The 15,973-nt window shown below is 41.5% G+C and overlaps 1 protein-coding gene across 4 annotated transcripts in view; it reads right to left on the bottom strand.

Moving 5' to 3' along the window:
* The window catches only part of lrrc45 (leucine rich repeat containing 45), a 52,486-nt gene extending 36,788 nt beyond the window's left edge, over nt 1-15,698 (bottom strand). For 2 of the 4 annotated variants that reach the window (XM_069518085.1, XM_069518087.1), the window contains exons 1-5: nt 15,598-15,698; nt 12,367-12,502; nt 11,647-11,923; nt 7,150-7,211; nt 6,979-7,049 (exon numbers count right to left, since the gene is read on the bottom strand). In XM_069518085.1, coding sequence (XP_069374186.1) covers nt 6,979-7,049; nt 7,150-7,211; nt 11,647-11,872 — 359 coding nt within the window. In that variant the 5' untranslated portion in view covers nt 11,873-11,923; nt 12,367-12,502; nt 15,598-15,698. Of the gene's footprint in view, nt 1-6,978; nt 7,050-7,149; nt 7,212-10,619; nt 10,762-11,646; nt 11,924-12,366; nt 12,503-15,597 lie in introns of all 4 variants that reach the window. The other 2 variants (XM_069518088.1, XM_069518086.1) reach the window with 2 other exon arrangements.
* Between the last annotated feature and the right edge of the window lie 275 nt (nt 15,699-15,973).

Genomic DNA, 15,973 nt, shown 5'->3' with positions numbered 1-15,973 from the left:
ACGCTCCACATATTATGAACATGGTGACAAGGCAAGTCAGCTCCTGGCTCATCAACTATGTCGCCAGGCAGCCTCACGTATGATCCCTCAGATAAAAGATTCATCTGGCTCATTGCATAAGGATCCCGCCACCATTAATTCTGTCTTTCACTCATTCTATTCCTCTTTATATAAGACTGAATCTCCACCTGACACGACTGAATTGAATTAAATCCTAGATAGCCTCAACTTTCCTGTGATGAGCTCAGATGCTACTAAAAAACTTGACTCACCATTAACGGTAGAAGAAATCACTCTCGCTGTGAGAGGTATGCAGAAAGCTCCTGGCCCTGATGGATTTCCATTGGAATTTTTTAAGAGATTGCATGATAAATTGTCCCCTTTACTGTATGCTGTTTATAAGGAATCACTGGAACATGGCACTCTCCCTCCCACTTTAAGGCAAGCCTCCGTAAGTCTCCTCTTAAAAAAAGATAAGGATCCGAATCTCTGCGGCTCATACAGACCTCTTTCATGAATAAATGTAGATGCTAAGATCCTTGCTAAAGCTTTGGCCTATCGCCTGGAGAACATTGTACCAACTATTGCCTCACGTGAGCAAACTGGATTTGTTAAGGGGCAGCAGTTATTCTTTAATGTCAGAACACTCCTAAATATTATTTACTCTAAAACTGCCACAACAACACCCGAAGTAGTAATCTCGGTCGATGCTGAAAGAGCATTCAATAGGGTTGAATGGGACTATTTATTTACTGTACTAAAGAAGTTTGGACTGGGGAATGGGTTCATTTCATGGATACGTCTCCTTTACACATCTCCACAAGCAAACATTTCCACTAATGGCATTCAGTCCAATATTTTTACTCTAACCCGTGGCACCAGACAGGGGTGTCCCCTATCTCCTCTATTGTTCGCACTAGCTATAGAGCCCCTGTCAATCTTTCTGAGGTCCTCCTCCACTTTTACTGGGATCTCACGATTTGGGCACAGAATTTAAGTTGTCACTTTATGCTGATGACTTATTGTTGTATGTCTCAGATCTTGTCCTTTCCATTCCCACAATTGTATCTGCTTTCCAGAGATTTGGATCATTCTCAGGCTATAAAGTGAATATTTCTAAAAGTGAATGCTATCCTATCAATGCTTCAGCATCACAGCTCACACAGTCAGATGTCCCTTTTAAAATGAGTCTTTCTGGCTTTAGGTATCTTGGGATCAGGGCAACCAGAACGTTAAACTCTCTTTTTTCTGCTAATTTCTCACCTTTAATGTCTAAAATTAAATCTGACCTCCTAAAATGGAAAAGCTTACCTCTCTTGTTAATTGGAAGAATTAACGCGGTTAAAATGAACATTTTGCCCAAATTTCTATTTTTGTTCCATTGTTTCCCACTTTTCCTGCCAAAGCAGTTTTTTAAAACAATTGATCAAACTATTTCTGACTTCTTATGGTGTGGAAAGGCTCCTAGGATCCGCAAATCCACACTTCAGAGATGTAAATTCAATGGCGGATTGGCACTTCCGAATTTCCAACTGTATTATTGGGTGACACATATTCAAAAAATTTCACTTTGGTTCAAATCAGTGAATCTGCCATGGTGTCACTTGGAGGCACAGTCATGTGTTTCATCCTCCTTACCTGCTCTACTTACCTCTTCTATTCCATCCAACCTCTCTGGCTTTACAAATAATCAAGTGGTTCACTCCACACTTAAAATTTGGTATCAGTTTAGGAAACACTTCAAATTTAAGTCAACATCTACTTTAGCTCCTTTACTGAACAATAATTTATTTCAACCTCCGCTTACAGATTCAACCTTTCACGCATGGCATAATAAAGGCCTGAAATGTTTTGAAGATCTTTACAAGGATGGTATTTTTCGCAGCTTTACAGATCTCTCAGGAGAATTTCATATCCCACCTTCTCATCTCTTTCGATACTTGCAAATTAGACATTGCGCTAAAGCTTTGTTTCCAGTTTTTCCCTCCTCGCCGCCGACTCTACTGTGGGAGGTGCTTTTAAACCATGATCCACTTCAAAAATCACTAATCTCTAAGGTTTATAATGAACTTCTGTCTTTTGATTGCTCACCAGTTACCAAAGTTAAGGCTGCCTAGGAAGATGAACTGGATCTGAACTTGGAGGATGACTGGTGGGACACTGCTCTTAAGAAAATTTACACAACTTCATCCTGCGCTCGTCTCACACTTATACAGTTTAAAGTACTGTTTAGAGTCCACTTTTCTAAAGCTCAACTGTCGCAAATCTATCCCAGTATCACTGACAAATGCAACAAATGTCATGCCTCATCCTGTAAATTAACCCATATGTTCTACTCTTGTCCGCTACTCTCTTGCTTTTGGTTGAATTATTTTGACACCATGTCAAAAATACTTTCAGTGATTATAAAAGTCTCCCCCAGAGGACCATAACCGGTTTACCTCTACTCAATTAGACATTTTAGCTTTTTCTTCCTTACTGGCAAGACGCCACCTTCTTCTCCACTGGAAGTCGACTAAAGCTCGCTCTTGTACTCAGTGGCTCAACGACACCAACATTTTCTAAAGCTGGAAAAGATCAGATATTCAGTGAAAGGTAGCTCTAACAAATTTTATGATAAGTGGCTTCCCTTTCTTACATTCTTCCACTCTCTCCAGTCCCTGCCCCCTGATTGACAGACCCCCCCCCCTCTCTCTTTTCTCTCTTTGTTCTTCCTTTTTATTTATTCATTTACTTCTCTTTTTTTTTTTTTAAAGTTCTTTAAAATTAAAATTTTGTTTTTATTTATACTGTGCAGCTCTAATAATTCATTATTACTTAATAGAACTTTCAGTTATTAATGTATTTATCATTATTATTATTATTATTTTCATTGAATTGTGTTATGTATTGTTCGCATGACCACGTTCATGTGGTCCATAAATTAAGAAAAACATCCTAGGAGGTAGACTATATATCTTACTCATCGTGATGCACAGTATTTTTTATGGTGTCAATATCTATATATTGTTAATTGTCATACAGAGATTATGTGATACTCAATGTAAATTTGACATTGATTCCTGTTCTACTGTGCCTTACCTCCTAATAAAAATATTAAAAAAAAAAAGGATTAGTGGTGTTGGAAAGAGCCACAGAGAGAAGCCTTTCAGAGACTGAAAGCTGAACTGATCTCCCCACGGGTGTTAGCTCCATACTCACCCACAGCAGAAACTTGTGTATCAGCGGATGCATCATCTTTCGGCCTTGGAGGTGTGGTGACTCAAAAACAGACAGATGGAACGTGGAAACCTGTTGTGTTCATCTCTAGAGGCCTGTCAGATGCAGAGAAAAACTATGCACAAATACAGAAGGAGGCTTTGGCAGCTACCTGGGCGTGTGAGCACCTGTCATCCTACTTTCTTGGACTAAGATTCAGGCTAGAGCCTGATCACAAGCCACTGGTGCCACTCTTAAGCACCAAAGCACTGGATGAGCTCCCATCCAGAGTTCTGAGATTCTGATTGAGACTGCTGAGATTCACATTCGACATTGTACATGTGCTGGGTAAGCAGCTGAAAACAGCAGACACTCTATCAAGAGCTCCAGTGAAACACAAGTTTACACAAGAAGAAAAAGAGAATGAGGCAGAGGTCAAAGTGTTTGTGGATGCAATTGTTCAAAGCCTTCCTGCCACAGAAGCCAGACTGAAGGTGATACAAGAGAAACAGAAAGCTGATCTTGTTTGTAAAAAAACTCACCGGATATTGTGAGACAGGGTGGCCAGAGAAACATGACCTCACTGCAGAGCTAGGGGCATACTGGCCTGAAAGAGAGAATCTCACCTTGGCTGGAGGACTGTTGCTCAGAGGCAAGACGATTGTGATTCCCCACTGCATGAGGCAAGAGATTCTCAAGAATCTACACAATGGTCATCAGGGTATTGTTAAGTGTAGAGCTAGGGCCCGCCAGTCAGTTTGGTGGCCTGGACTTTCAGAACATATCAGACAACCGGTGGAAAAGTGTGTAACATGCTCACAGCACAGGGCAGAGCACAGAGAGCCCCTACTGACTGTTGTGGAAAATCTGCTGATCAATGGTCACCTCATCAATGAAGAAAGCGTTCAGGAGCCCTTTGATGTCTTACGCTGAAATATTTATTGATGCTTGGCCAAGGAGAAATTCAGAATTCATCCATACAACATCTGTGCATGATGTTCTCTCATTTTCTCAAGTCTGCTTTCCTGCAGTCACACTTTAAACCCCAACAGATCATTTAATCTATGGGTCTGCTAGTTCCTAAACAATCAAATGTATTTACTAGTTATGGAGACAGTATTGCCTGCTTACGCAGTCTCATATCTGTGATGTCTAAGGAGTGAAGGCTTTGACCTTCGCCAAGCTTTCGCACTTCCCAAACACAACAGCCTTTTGCACTCTGCCCCAGAGAGGACAAGAGACAGTGTCTATGAAAATTCCATAACACTGACCACACCAGTACAAGAGAGACCCTGGCAACGAGTCGGCACAGACTTGTTCTTCTGGGAGAAACAGACTTACCTTCTTGTAGTGGATTACTTTTCATGCTACATAGAGGTAGCTCATCTTAAAGTAACTTCAGCAGAGACAGTTGTGGCAACTATGAAGGATGTTTTCAGTCGCCATGGAACACCAGAGACAGTGGTGTCTGACAATGGGCCACAATACAGCGGAGCTCCCTTTAAGACCTTCGCCATGGAGTATGGGTTCAACCATGTGACCAGTAGTCCAAAATATCCGCAGGCAAATGAGGAGGCTGAACGCGCAGTGGCTACTGTGAAAGGACTGTGGAAAGGAGGAGGTGAGAAAGCAAAGGCGCTGATGACCTATTGTGCTACACCTCTAGAAAGCGGCTATGCACAGCTCCTTATAGGGAGACAGATAACCTCCTCCCGGCAACCCTTCTCCCTCGCTGGCCAAACATCAGAGAATTCAGGAAGTCTGAGAAACAGACAAAGGAGAACCAGTGTCGGCAATACAACCACAGAGTGCGACCTTCATCACAACTGCAGTGTGGCCAAAAGGTGTGGCTTCCCAGGGAAAAACAACAAGGGACTGTCTTACAACAGGCTTCAACACCAAGGTCATACATAATAGACACAGAAGATGGACAGGTCAGGAGAAATCGTACGCACATGCGCACACTTCACAACCCACTAGTTCAGAGTACAGTACCTGTGGTACATCATACATCCACAGAGTCAAGCAACACTGACACACCCAGTCACGCACCAGTTCAGGGTACCAGACACACTAAAGCCTAGTTTATGCTTCTGCATCACGTCGACGCCGCACCTACGCCGTCGACGTGACACAGTCGTTGAGCATTCGAAGTTCTGCGTCGAGGGAACGTGTTGCTCTGCAATTCACCGCCATGGCACTAGGGGTGTAGCTGTGTGTTTGTGTGGTTATAGGCGAATCCTCGCTTTTTCTTCCGTAAAGTAAACAACAGTAAACAATGGCGACCGAGGTGGAGCAGCTGTATTTGTTGTTGGAGCTCATCAATATTGAAGAACAAATGCTTATATTGCAAATGTTGAAGCGCAAGCTACAAAGAAAACGTTTGCGGAGGTGGTTTTTACAACGAGGAAGAAAGACCGGAAAAGCAACTGCCGGAACTTACGTTCTGAGCGGACCAATCACAGCGCTTACGGTCCACGTCGACGCGACGCGTAGTTAGGATTTTTGGGAGGCGCACGTCAGGCTACGGCGTAGGGGTCTGCATCTACGGAGTAGCTACGCCGTAGCTACGGCGTCGACGTGACGCAGAAGCATAAACTAGGCTTAACAGTCAGATACATACTGAGAGCACTAACACATCATATGTGACTTCATCAGGAAGAGTGTCACGCCCTCCAGTACGTTTGGACTTGTAAGACTCTGATTTAAGAGACAGTTCTGTTCTCAGAGAGAGAGAGAGAGAGAGATAGTATAACAAATAAAATGTGTTCTATGATAGTACTGAAAAAGATGGGTTCCATAAGAGTACTATGAGAATTGTTCATTGAACATGTTCTGATATACTTGAAAATGTTTGAGTTACCAGTAAAAGAGATATTACTAGGTTAAAGTGTGTTAAGGGAGTAGATGTCTAACTAAAAGGGGGAGGTGTCCTGCAATGGGAACTCTTCAGGGTTGTTGCTACACATGGGAGTTAGAAGGTAAAACCAGGTGTGTCATTGTTATGTGTTCGTCTGAAGTAAACTACATGTTATGGACAGTGTGCATCTTGTCATTCATCAACCATCGTCATTAACGAACGCAACAGGGACGATAACTAATTTTGCTGGACGATATATTGTCCCACAAATTATTGCCGATAAACGATATTATTGTCAACAAGATAATACATCATAATAATGCACACCCTTTCAAATACAATAAACGTTTATTTCTCAGTGTTTTTTTACCATTGTAATTGTAATTTCAAGAACGTTTAAATATCCTAAATAAATAAAACAAACAAAAAACAATAAACAAAAAATAACAAAAATTGCACTTGAATAAAAATCACAACCAAAAACAATAAAATTGCTGATTCAGTTTGAAGCCACTGTGGCATTTGACCTTGCAATCATCTTTTTCCCTCGCGTTGCTCCGCACGACATTCACTTACTGCACTGTGTGTGTGGAGCTATTGCTAGCGCTAGCAGCCCCGCCTCCCCCCACAGAGACAAAGAGGCTGGATGAATGACAAGAGGGTTCACTCCGTTCATTATGCAACAAACGCCCCCAGGTGCTGAGACCGAGCACAGAGTGAACCCTCTTGTCATCCAGCCTGCTTGGAGGCGAGAGACGAGGAAAACAAACAGGCATGAACATGGCGATATATCGAGGCCGGCAAAATTATCGAGTTCATTTTAATTTATCGTGCGATTAATTGATTTATTGATTATCGGCCCAGGCCTAGTTGTGACACAGTGACAGAAAATGTTCAGAAATAATGAGCATCATTCTAACCTGTGCAGGGTCTTGTTGCATGCCAACAATGTTCCCAACACCTCCACCCCTGCCGATTTAAGATTATTTCCCTGTGAACAAAAATTTTACATGATGTGAATATCAACAAACGTCTCATGAAAAATCCATTAGTGTCTAAGAGAGCCATATGTTTAATTTGGCAGGTGGTACCTTCAAATCCAGGATTTTCACAGTTGTGTTGCCACACAGTCCAGTCAGGAGTACTTTTGCACCTGAGTCACACACAAAGCAGACTTATAAATATACATAAAATCTTATGTGCACAGCTGAAACCCCAATTAATGTATGTAATTTATAATAACAAGTATGTAAGAATGTGTGTCCAAAGTCCAATATACTGTATCCTACACCTCTGAGCCGCAGAGCTCCACTGTTTCCGAGACACACTTTTGCACTGGGTGACATATTCCTTGTGGCAATAGCTCCAAACAATTGTCCTCTTGTTTGAGTAAATAGTCAGTACCTATATAGCGCTTTTCCGGTCTTGTGACCACTCAAAGCACTTAACAGTTTTGCCATCCATCGATTCACACACGACTCTTAAAGTGCATTAATGTGCAGCACTTTGTCTATAGCCGTTTTCAGACATGACCTGCGGGTAAAGTACGGAGAATTGGGTCTGGGTTTATCCAGTTTGCCTTTCAAATATGCACAACCCAGTGGGAGGTTCTCTGCCAGGACACGTCCACAACAGTAACAAATCATCTGCATTATTCAGCCGAGAAGTGGCGCATCAGACAGGCATATTAATATATATAACATAACTCTGCTGCAGATATTAACTCTGACAGCACCTACACACTGTCATCAGCTCTTATCACAAAACACAAACTCTCTCTGTGCCCTCTACGTGTATGATACCTCTTTTAAATGGTAAAAATGTAATTTTTATATAGAGCTTTTCTAGTCTTGATGACTACTCAAAGCGCTTTACAGTACAGTTTTCCATTCACCCATTCACACACTTTCATTCATACAGTGCATCTATTAGCAGCACTTTTTGTTCTATGAGGGGAAATTCAGGGTCAGCATCTTGCCCAAGGTCGCCTCAGCATGGAGATGGAGAAGACTGGGGATTGAACTGCCGACCTTCTGGTTGGAGGACAACAGCTCTACCCCTCAGTCACAGCCGCCCCCACTAGGAGATATTAGTTTTATTTTTATTTTTGTGTCTGTCACGAGCTATAAGTGGCATATATCCCCACAACTGCTTGTGCCAAATCCAGCTGGGGTTCCCTCCTGGATTTCTACAGACTTTATACCAGGAGGTCAGGCGGATATAGCAGGGTTTCCTGCAGCACTTTATAGTAAAGGCGGCCGCCTTGACAACAACGGCCCCCCGCCTTGACTACGTCCCCCCGAAAATAAATAAATAAATAAATAATTCCGCATCCCCGCATGCATAGGCAGTAGGTTAAAATAAGGCCGCATCGCAATGAGGCGGAATAGCGGCATCTGTAGGTTAAATATGTTAAGCCATCTATCATCTGCTGTAACTGCGTGGCAAGGCCAACATTTCTTTTTTATCGGGAAAGAAGCTAAATCCGACAACCGGATAGCATGCCTGTCGTCGTCGTCGCGTATTTGCCTAAGGAGAAAATACGGAGGACCTGCTGAGTCTAGTGCATGTCTAAAAGCAGCTATAGATGCCTTAGGGCTTTTATATCACTGGCATTTTTAATTGGATTCAGATTTTGCAATTTGAACATACACTCACCGGCCACTTTATTAGGTACACCTTGCTAGTACTGGGTTTGACCCCTTTTAGCCTCCAGAACTGCCTTAGTTCTTCACAGCATAGATTCAACAAGGTGTTGGAAACATTCCTAAGAGAGTTTGCTCCATATTGACACGATAGCATCACGCAGTTGCTGCAGATTTGTCGGCTGCACATCCATGATGCAAATCTCCCGTTCCACCACATCCCAAAGGTGCTCTACTGGATTGAGATCTGGTGACCGTGGAGGCCATTGGAGTACAGAGAACTCATTGTCATGTTCAAAAAACGAGTTTAAGATGATGTAAGCTTTGTGACATGGTGCATTATCTTGCTGGAAGTAGCCATCAGAAGATGGGTACACTGTGGTCATAAAAGGATGGACATGGTCAGCAACAATACTCGGGTAGGCCGTGGCGTACTACCAACGATGCTCAATTGGTAGTAAGTGACCCAAAGTGTGCCAAGAAAATATCCCCCACACCATTACACCACCAGCCTGAACCGTTGATACAAGGCAGGATGGATCCATGCTTTCATATTGTTTACACCAAATTCTGACCCTACCATCTGAATGTCGCAGCTGAAATCGAGACTCATCAGAACAGGCAATGTTTTTCCAATCTTTTATTGTCCAATTTTGGTGAGCCTGTGCGAATTGTAGCCTCAGTTTCCTGTTCTTAGCTGACAGGAGTGGCACCTGGTGTGGTCTTCTGCTGCTGTAGCCTATCTGCTTCAAGGTTTAACTTCTTGTGCTTTCAGAGAAGGTATTCTGCCTACCTTGGTTGTAACACGTGGTTACTGCTGCCTTTCTATCATCTTGAACAACTCTGCCCATTCTCCTCTGACCTCTGACATCCAAAAGGCATTTGCTTCCACACAACTGCCGCTCACTGGATATTTTCTCTTTTTTGGACCATTCTCTGTAATCCCTACAGATGGTTGTGCGTGAAAATCCCAGTATTTCAGCAGTTTTTGAAATACTCAGACCAGGTCATCTGTGACGAACAACCATGCCACGTTCAATGTCACTTAAATCCCCTTTCTTCCCCATTCTAATGCTCGGTTTGAACTTCAGCAAGTCGTTGTCACCAAGTCTAGATGCCTAACTGCATTGAGTTGCTGCCATGTGATTGGCTGATTAGCTATTTGTGATAACAAGCAATTGAACAGGTGTGCCTAATAAAGTGGCCAGTGAGTGTATATGCATGGTCTTGTTTTTGACCTAACATGCAATTCTTATGAAGCAGGAAAAGTATATTAATCAATTGATTTGCAGAAAAGGTCAAAACTGTGCTCTCTTTTCATGGAGATTTCACATCCGCGTGTTGCATCAGCACTGTTGTATGTCATATTTTCTGTATTTTCAGATTGAATAAATATTCAAGTGAAACTATTGTCTTTGTTAAATACTATGTTGTTGTTTTTTTTACTGATGTCATTTTTTGCATTCCTTTATACAAACACAGCATTAATTGGAAATGCAAATCGAACAACACAAGTGGCCGGTGAGTGTATAACTAAATCTTTTTTACCAAACCCCTTTCTGTAGCAATTGAATTGCATTATCATAATTGGCCTCTAACAATGGTAATCCTGCAATCACAATAGTGGCTGCATTTTAGAAATCTAATCTCAAATAGCATTTTTGTTTTTTGTCAGATTAGGATTCTTGTGCAACGCTGTGTCAAACTGTGTGATATGAAATGACATGTAATGAAGATCTCCCAGTGAAAAAGCAGTGGCATAAACATAGAGGACACCGAGAGTTCATGGTGATAAGAGCTGACGATGGTGTGGGGGTGCTGTAAACATGATCATTTGATCTCTGCAGCAGAATTAATATGTTTCATCGTGCTTGTGCCTGCTGCACCCTGCTGCACCCAGCTGCTCCCCCTCTCACCTGAATAATACGGAGGATTTGTTGCTGTTGTGAAAGCATCTGTGCAAAGAACCTCCCGCTGCATAATGCATGTGTGAAAGGTCACTGGTCAAGTCCTGACCCAATTCTCCGGACTTTACCCGCAGGTAATTTCAGGAAACGGCTATAATAAGAAAAAAACCATAGCTTTATCTATCAAAACTTTTGTTTTTGTTTGTAGAAGCTAATTCAGGCAGATTTTGGTGAAAGGTAAGCAGCACTAAGTAATCGCACTGCAGTGACTTCTCTTGCAGCTTCAGTCATTCCAAAGTACCAATAATTGTAATGCACATGGAAACACAAAAGATTATCAAGCACACAATAAGTGCAGGAGGGGAGAAACCCAGAACAACAAGAATCAAGTAAGTACAGTTTGCTGTAAAAAAAACAAGACCAAACTACGAAGTGCTAAATGTAAGTACCATTGACTTTTTTTTTTCAAATTTTTATCCAAGGTATTGTCTGAAAAGATGCGTATTTAGTCTTTGGCGGAAGATGCGTAGACTTTCTGCTGTCCTGATGTCAATGGGGAGCTCATTTCACCATTTAGGAGCCAGGACAGCAAACAGTCAAGATTTTGTTGAGTGATTAGCTCGCAATGAGGGAGCAGGAAGCCGATTGGCAGATACATAGCAGAGTGGATGGGCTGGGCTGTAAGATTTGACCATGTCCTGGATGCAGACTGGACCCAATCCGTTCACAGCACAGTATGCAAGTACTAGTGTTATGAAAAGGATGTGGGCAGCCACTGGTAACAAGTGAAGGGGGGTGGAGTAGTGTGAGTAAACTTAGGTAGGTTAAAGACCAGTCCAGCTGCAGAGGTCGGATAGCACCAGCAGTTAGACCAGCCAGGAGGGAATTAGTAGCAATAGTCTAGGCAGATAAAATAGTCTAGACATATATTAGTTACATTTTTTGCATAACAATTTGCACTTGCTTCTTTACAAAGCAACTATAACCATATAATATATGAGCCATCATACACATGGTTTGTCTGTCTCTTACATACCTTCCTCGCTGAGCATGCAGTCACTTAGCGACACATTTGTCAAGGTGATATCTTTTTGGAAGGCCCTGGCCAGCATAGAGCATGTATCCAAAGACAGGCTCTGTCCACTCAGGTCCAGTCTGGAGCTGTGAGCAGCCCTGCTCTCCTGGATCTGAGCCACAACACCCTCCTGGGGCTCCACACCTCCCTCCTTACACAGACCCAGGTATGTCCGCACAAAATCCATCCTCACCTCTTCCTTGTTTCCATTGTGACTTGACCTGTTGTTAATCTAGAACTGAAAGGATCAGATGATTAACCACTCAATAGAAATTGGCTTAAATCAATCATGATGCACAATGCTCACCAACAGAACCTGAACTGATACAGAAAATCAGCACTTGCAGCAGCTGCAGTTGCATGAGTTCAATGAAATAATTGCCACAAATCATACTGTAGCCATTTGAAGATTTACTTTTCTATCTCTGTTTTCCTCATTCGACCCTGTGAAAACTACAAGCAAATAAAAGAAAGTTTCAAATTTACATCTCTCAATAATTTTTTGGGTTATGTCTGTTGATAAACATGCTAGCACAACATATATGTGCCAAAATTAATACACTGCTCAAAAAGGTTGATCCAACTTGCATGAATTTCATCAGGGCAACTCAAAATGTGACTCAGTAGTGTGTATGGCGTCGATGTGCCTATATGCACTCCCGACAATGTCTAGGCATGCACCTGATGAGTCAGCAGATGGTGTCCAGGACAGTCTGTTGCAGTACTTGGCAGCGTTGGATACACGTCCTATAGGTGCTCAATTGGATCACAAGCAGCATAACGTTCACCATAGCACGTTCCCAATCAGTTGTGCTTCCTAAATGGACAGATTGATATCCCTGAAGTTTAACTGACGTGGTGTTACACTGTGATGATTAGTGTTCCCTTAATTTTTTTGAGAAGTGTATAATGTCCAAAAATGTCCATATTGTGGTTCACATAGTCACTCAAACAAGTATTTCACATTCACAATGTGCGTCTCTTAAACCATGTGCAGAATGTGGTTACTCCAGGACTGTATGTGTTCTCTCTGGGTCTATGTTAGCTCTATTCTATAATGCCACCCTTACATACGTAACCTCTGACCTGTGGTCATGTGACTACTTACACTACACATTGAATGAACCTTATTTAAAACAGCATTACATTGTTAAACCAACATTACATTAACGTGGTATACTTCAAACAAATATTTTATCAAAGTTAACACTTTTAACCTCTTATTTATAACATTTTAAATCATTTTAATAATAATATAAACTCAATGGCTTATGAATTTATGAAAAAGTATATAAAATGTAGTCTTGTCTCTCAGACAGTTACATCAGCACTAGGGGTGGGCATTCGATTAAATTTTCTTAATCGATCGTCAGGAGAATCAACGATCAATTTTCGATTAATCATTAACTTTTTTTTATTAATTAAAATACATTTAACTTTTTATATATTAAAAATGCAATGAAAATACAAAATACAGCATTTTTTCCTCGATGAAATCTTTATTACAAGAAGAAAAACTCTTGTGGCAGTTAAATTGACGTTAAATGGTTAAACTTAAAGATGTTCACTGCAGAGGAACCTGCAGCTGCGAGCCGGCACTCTTAAACACAATTGACCCTCGTTTGTTACAAAATAATAATAATAATAAAAAAATCATGTTAAACAATAACTTAACCAAAAACATAATAATACTTAAGTCTGACAGGTTTTGTCAAAATGTAACTCAAAAACTATCCAAAAGGCACCGAGTCTAAAAAGAGGGTGAGAGAGATCAATAAGGCTACTTAACAAAGCCTCATAAAAATAACTAGTGGGCCTAACTCACATACAACTGCAGCACCAGTCTACTGATTTTTGTTGATAAAGATAAGCATGTTAACATGCTCCGGGGTCAGACGCGACCGCAGCCTGGTGACCGTCAGTCCAGCTGCCGAAAACACCCACTGATGTTGCCGGGATGCATAGGTACCTCCGCGCATTATTCGCATTATTCGATAGTTTATTGACACAGAGTAAATCCTGTAGATGATGAAGTCTATGAAGTCAGGAGAAGGAAATCACTTTTGAGGAGTTTCTGTACTGGCTTCACTTTCCCACATCCACATAATTTTTATTTACAGTCTGATTTGATACTGTGGTTTAAAAAATACTCAATTAAAGAAAAAACATACACATCTTTAGAATCATCATGACTTCCAGGCACTGTGTGACAAAGGCTTGTTGTTGGTTAAACATCACTGAGGGAGCACCAGTTATTACAGGGGACGTTTTCTGGTCGAGTCACCCCCAGTTCATAGAGCGCATTATTTGTGCATTTTATCGATAAAATGATCGACAAAATTCTTAACGATCAATTATCAATTCCTCGATTAATCATGCTCATCCCTAATCAGCACTATAACTAATGAATTCATGAGTTAGGGCTAGGCGATGTTGAAAACAATCATATCACAATGTTTTCCATAACAGTCTATATTGATATATCACAATATAAATCAAATCGGCGCCACTGCACTGAGGCACGTTACGCAAGGGACACACCGGAGGCGGAAGCCACACAAGGCATCAATTAGATCTTCTGCTACTTTGAAATTACACATATAGTATAAGTATGTAAGCGTTCGGTGGTAAATGATGATGGTCTTCACAAGTGACTGACCTATGCAAGCCTATAGTCACCTAATCCCGCCCTCTCTCTTTTTGACTGCCTGTTTGTGCGCGTCTGTCTATTCAGACACAACTGACATGTGTGGAATAAATATATAATAAAGAAAACTAAACAATTAAAGTGGATGGGCAGATAGGGAAATTTCATCATGTGGGGGTAATAATCTGGGAGAACAGCAGGGAAATCAAAAGAATGGGATGCATATTTGATCATACATTATATATAATATATCATGTATATATACGGTCGATTTTCAGTATTTTTTGGCCCGATTTGCAAAAAACATTAATCGGTTGTGTTCAGTCACTGCATTGATGCAGGAGTGACCTCTCTGCAGGAGCCTAAACATTAGGACATATGCAGCTGCTCCTCCTACATTCTGTGCTGCGTGCATCAACCTAACATGGCTGTAACTCTATTCCAGCCACATGACTGGTTCGGCGCGGCGCTATTCTCATTGGTTGATCGTGTTGATTGTCAAAACATAGTTGGGATAAGTTCTATCGATGATTTATTGACCACGTCACATATTTCTATGAAAGAAAAGTTATACTGCGATTAATACCGTTATCGTTTCATTGCCCAGCCTATCATGGGTCTAGTAAGAAACAGATTCCATTACTCTGTGGGGCTGCAACAACTAATAGATTTATTCATTATAAAAACAGTTGGCAACTAATTTAGTAATCGATTAGTCGGGTCTTTTTTTAATCACGGCACACTCACCTGAGGTAGGAGCAGTAAAGAAGCCATCCCCGTACCTTGTATAGCTCACGTGACAACAACGTCTCCTCAGTGTTGCCAATTTAGCGACTTTGTCACTACATTTAGTGACTTTTCACCTTCCCTAGCAACTGAAAATCGTATCCATCGACTAGCGACTTTGTCACTACTTTGGCGATCTCTTGTTTCATTGTTGAGCAACAGCAAAACCACGTTCACCGAGTTGTGAATTACGTGACGTTTGCATTTCTTAGCATTCTAGTGTTCCCAATATTTGATCTGTAATTTGACTGCGATGTTGTCACAGCGGCTCCACCATGTAGAATGAGCCGCTGTGACTACACAAAGTTTATCAACGGACCTAACACGATCTAACGCGCAACCGTGTCGTCACAGTAGCTCCACACTAGTCAAAAGCCCCACACGGGCCTGATAAACGGTTAACATGTAACGTGACGTGGATGTTTGACAGCTTTCCCGAACAGTATTAATATCACTTTTAGACATGGAACAACACAAACCTTGGTCACTACAGCACGATTCATTTCCTGGCTGTTGTATCAGACGACACAGCTAACATGGCTGACAGCCACAAAATACCAAACGGTATAATCAGGAAATGTATTTTGGCGCATAGCATCTTGGTCAATGTAGTTTCAAAAACATATGCGTTGTCGAGCAACCTATCCTTATAAGTGAGGATAACTACAAACCAATATAAAACAGTGTTTAATCAAACTTTTTCCGTCGACGTCACACAGGCCATAGTTGTATACCATGACATGTTATATACTTTGTTTTTTTCTGTTTGTTGGGGTTTCAGACATAGTAAACGCGTTAAACCGGTAGATGGCAGTAAAATGACAGCGCTTCGCTAAACTGCAGTCGGCAACAAAG

This window comes from Paralichthys olivaceus, chromosome 21 (genome assembly GCF_024713975.1).
Source record: "Paralichthys olivaceus isolate ysfri-2021 chromosome 21, ASM2471397v2, whole genome shotgun sequence".
Lineage (NCBI taxonomy): Eukaryota > Metazoa > Chordata > Actinopteri > Pleuronectiformes > Paralichthyidae > Paralichthys > Paralichthys olivaceus.
Note: the sequence above shows the minus strand (reverse complement) of the source record. Positions and strands in the feature narration are given on the sequence as shown.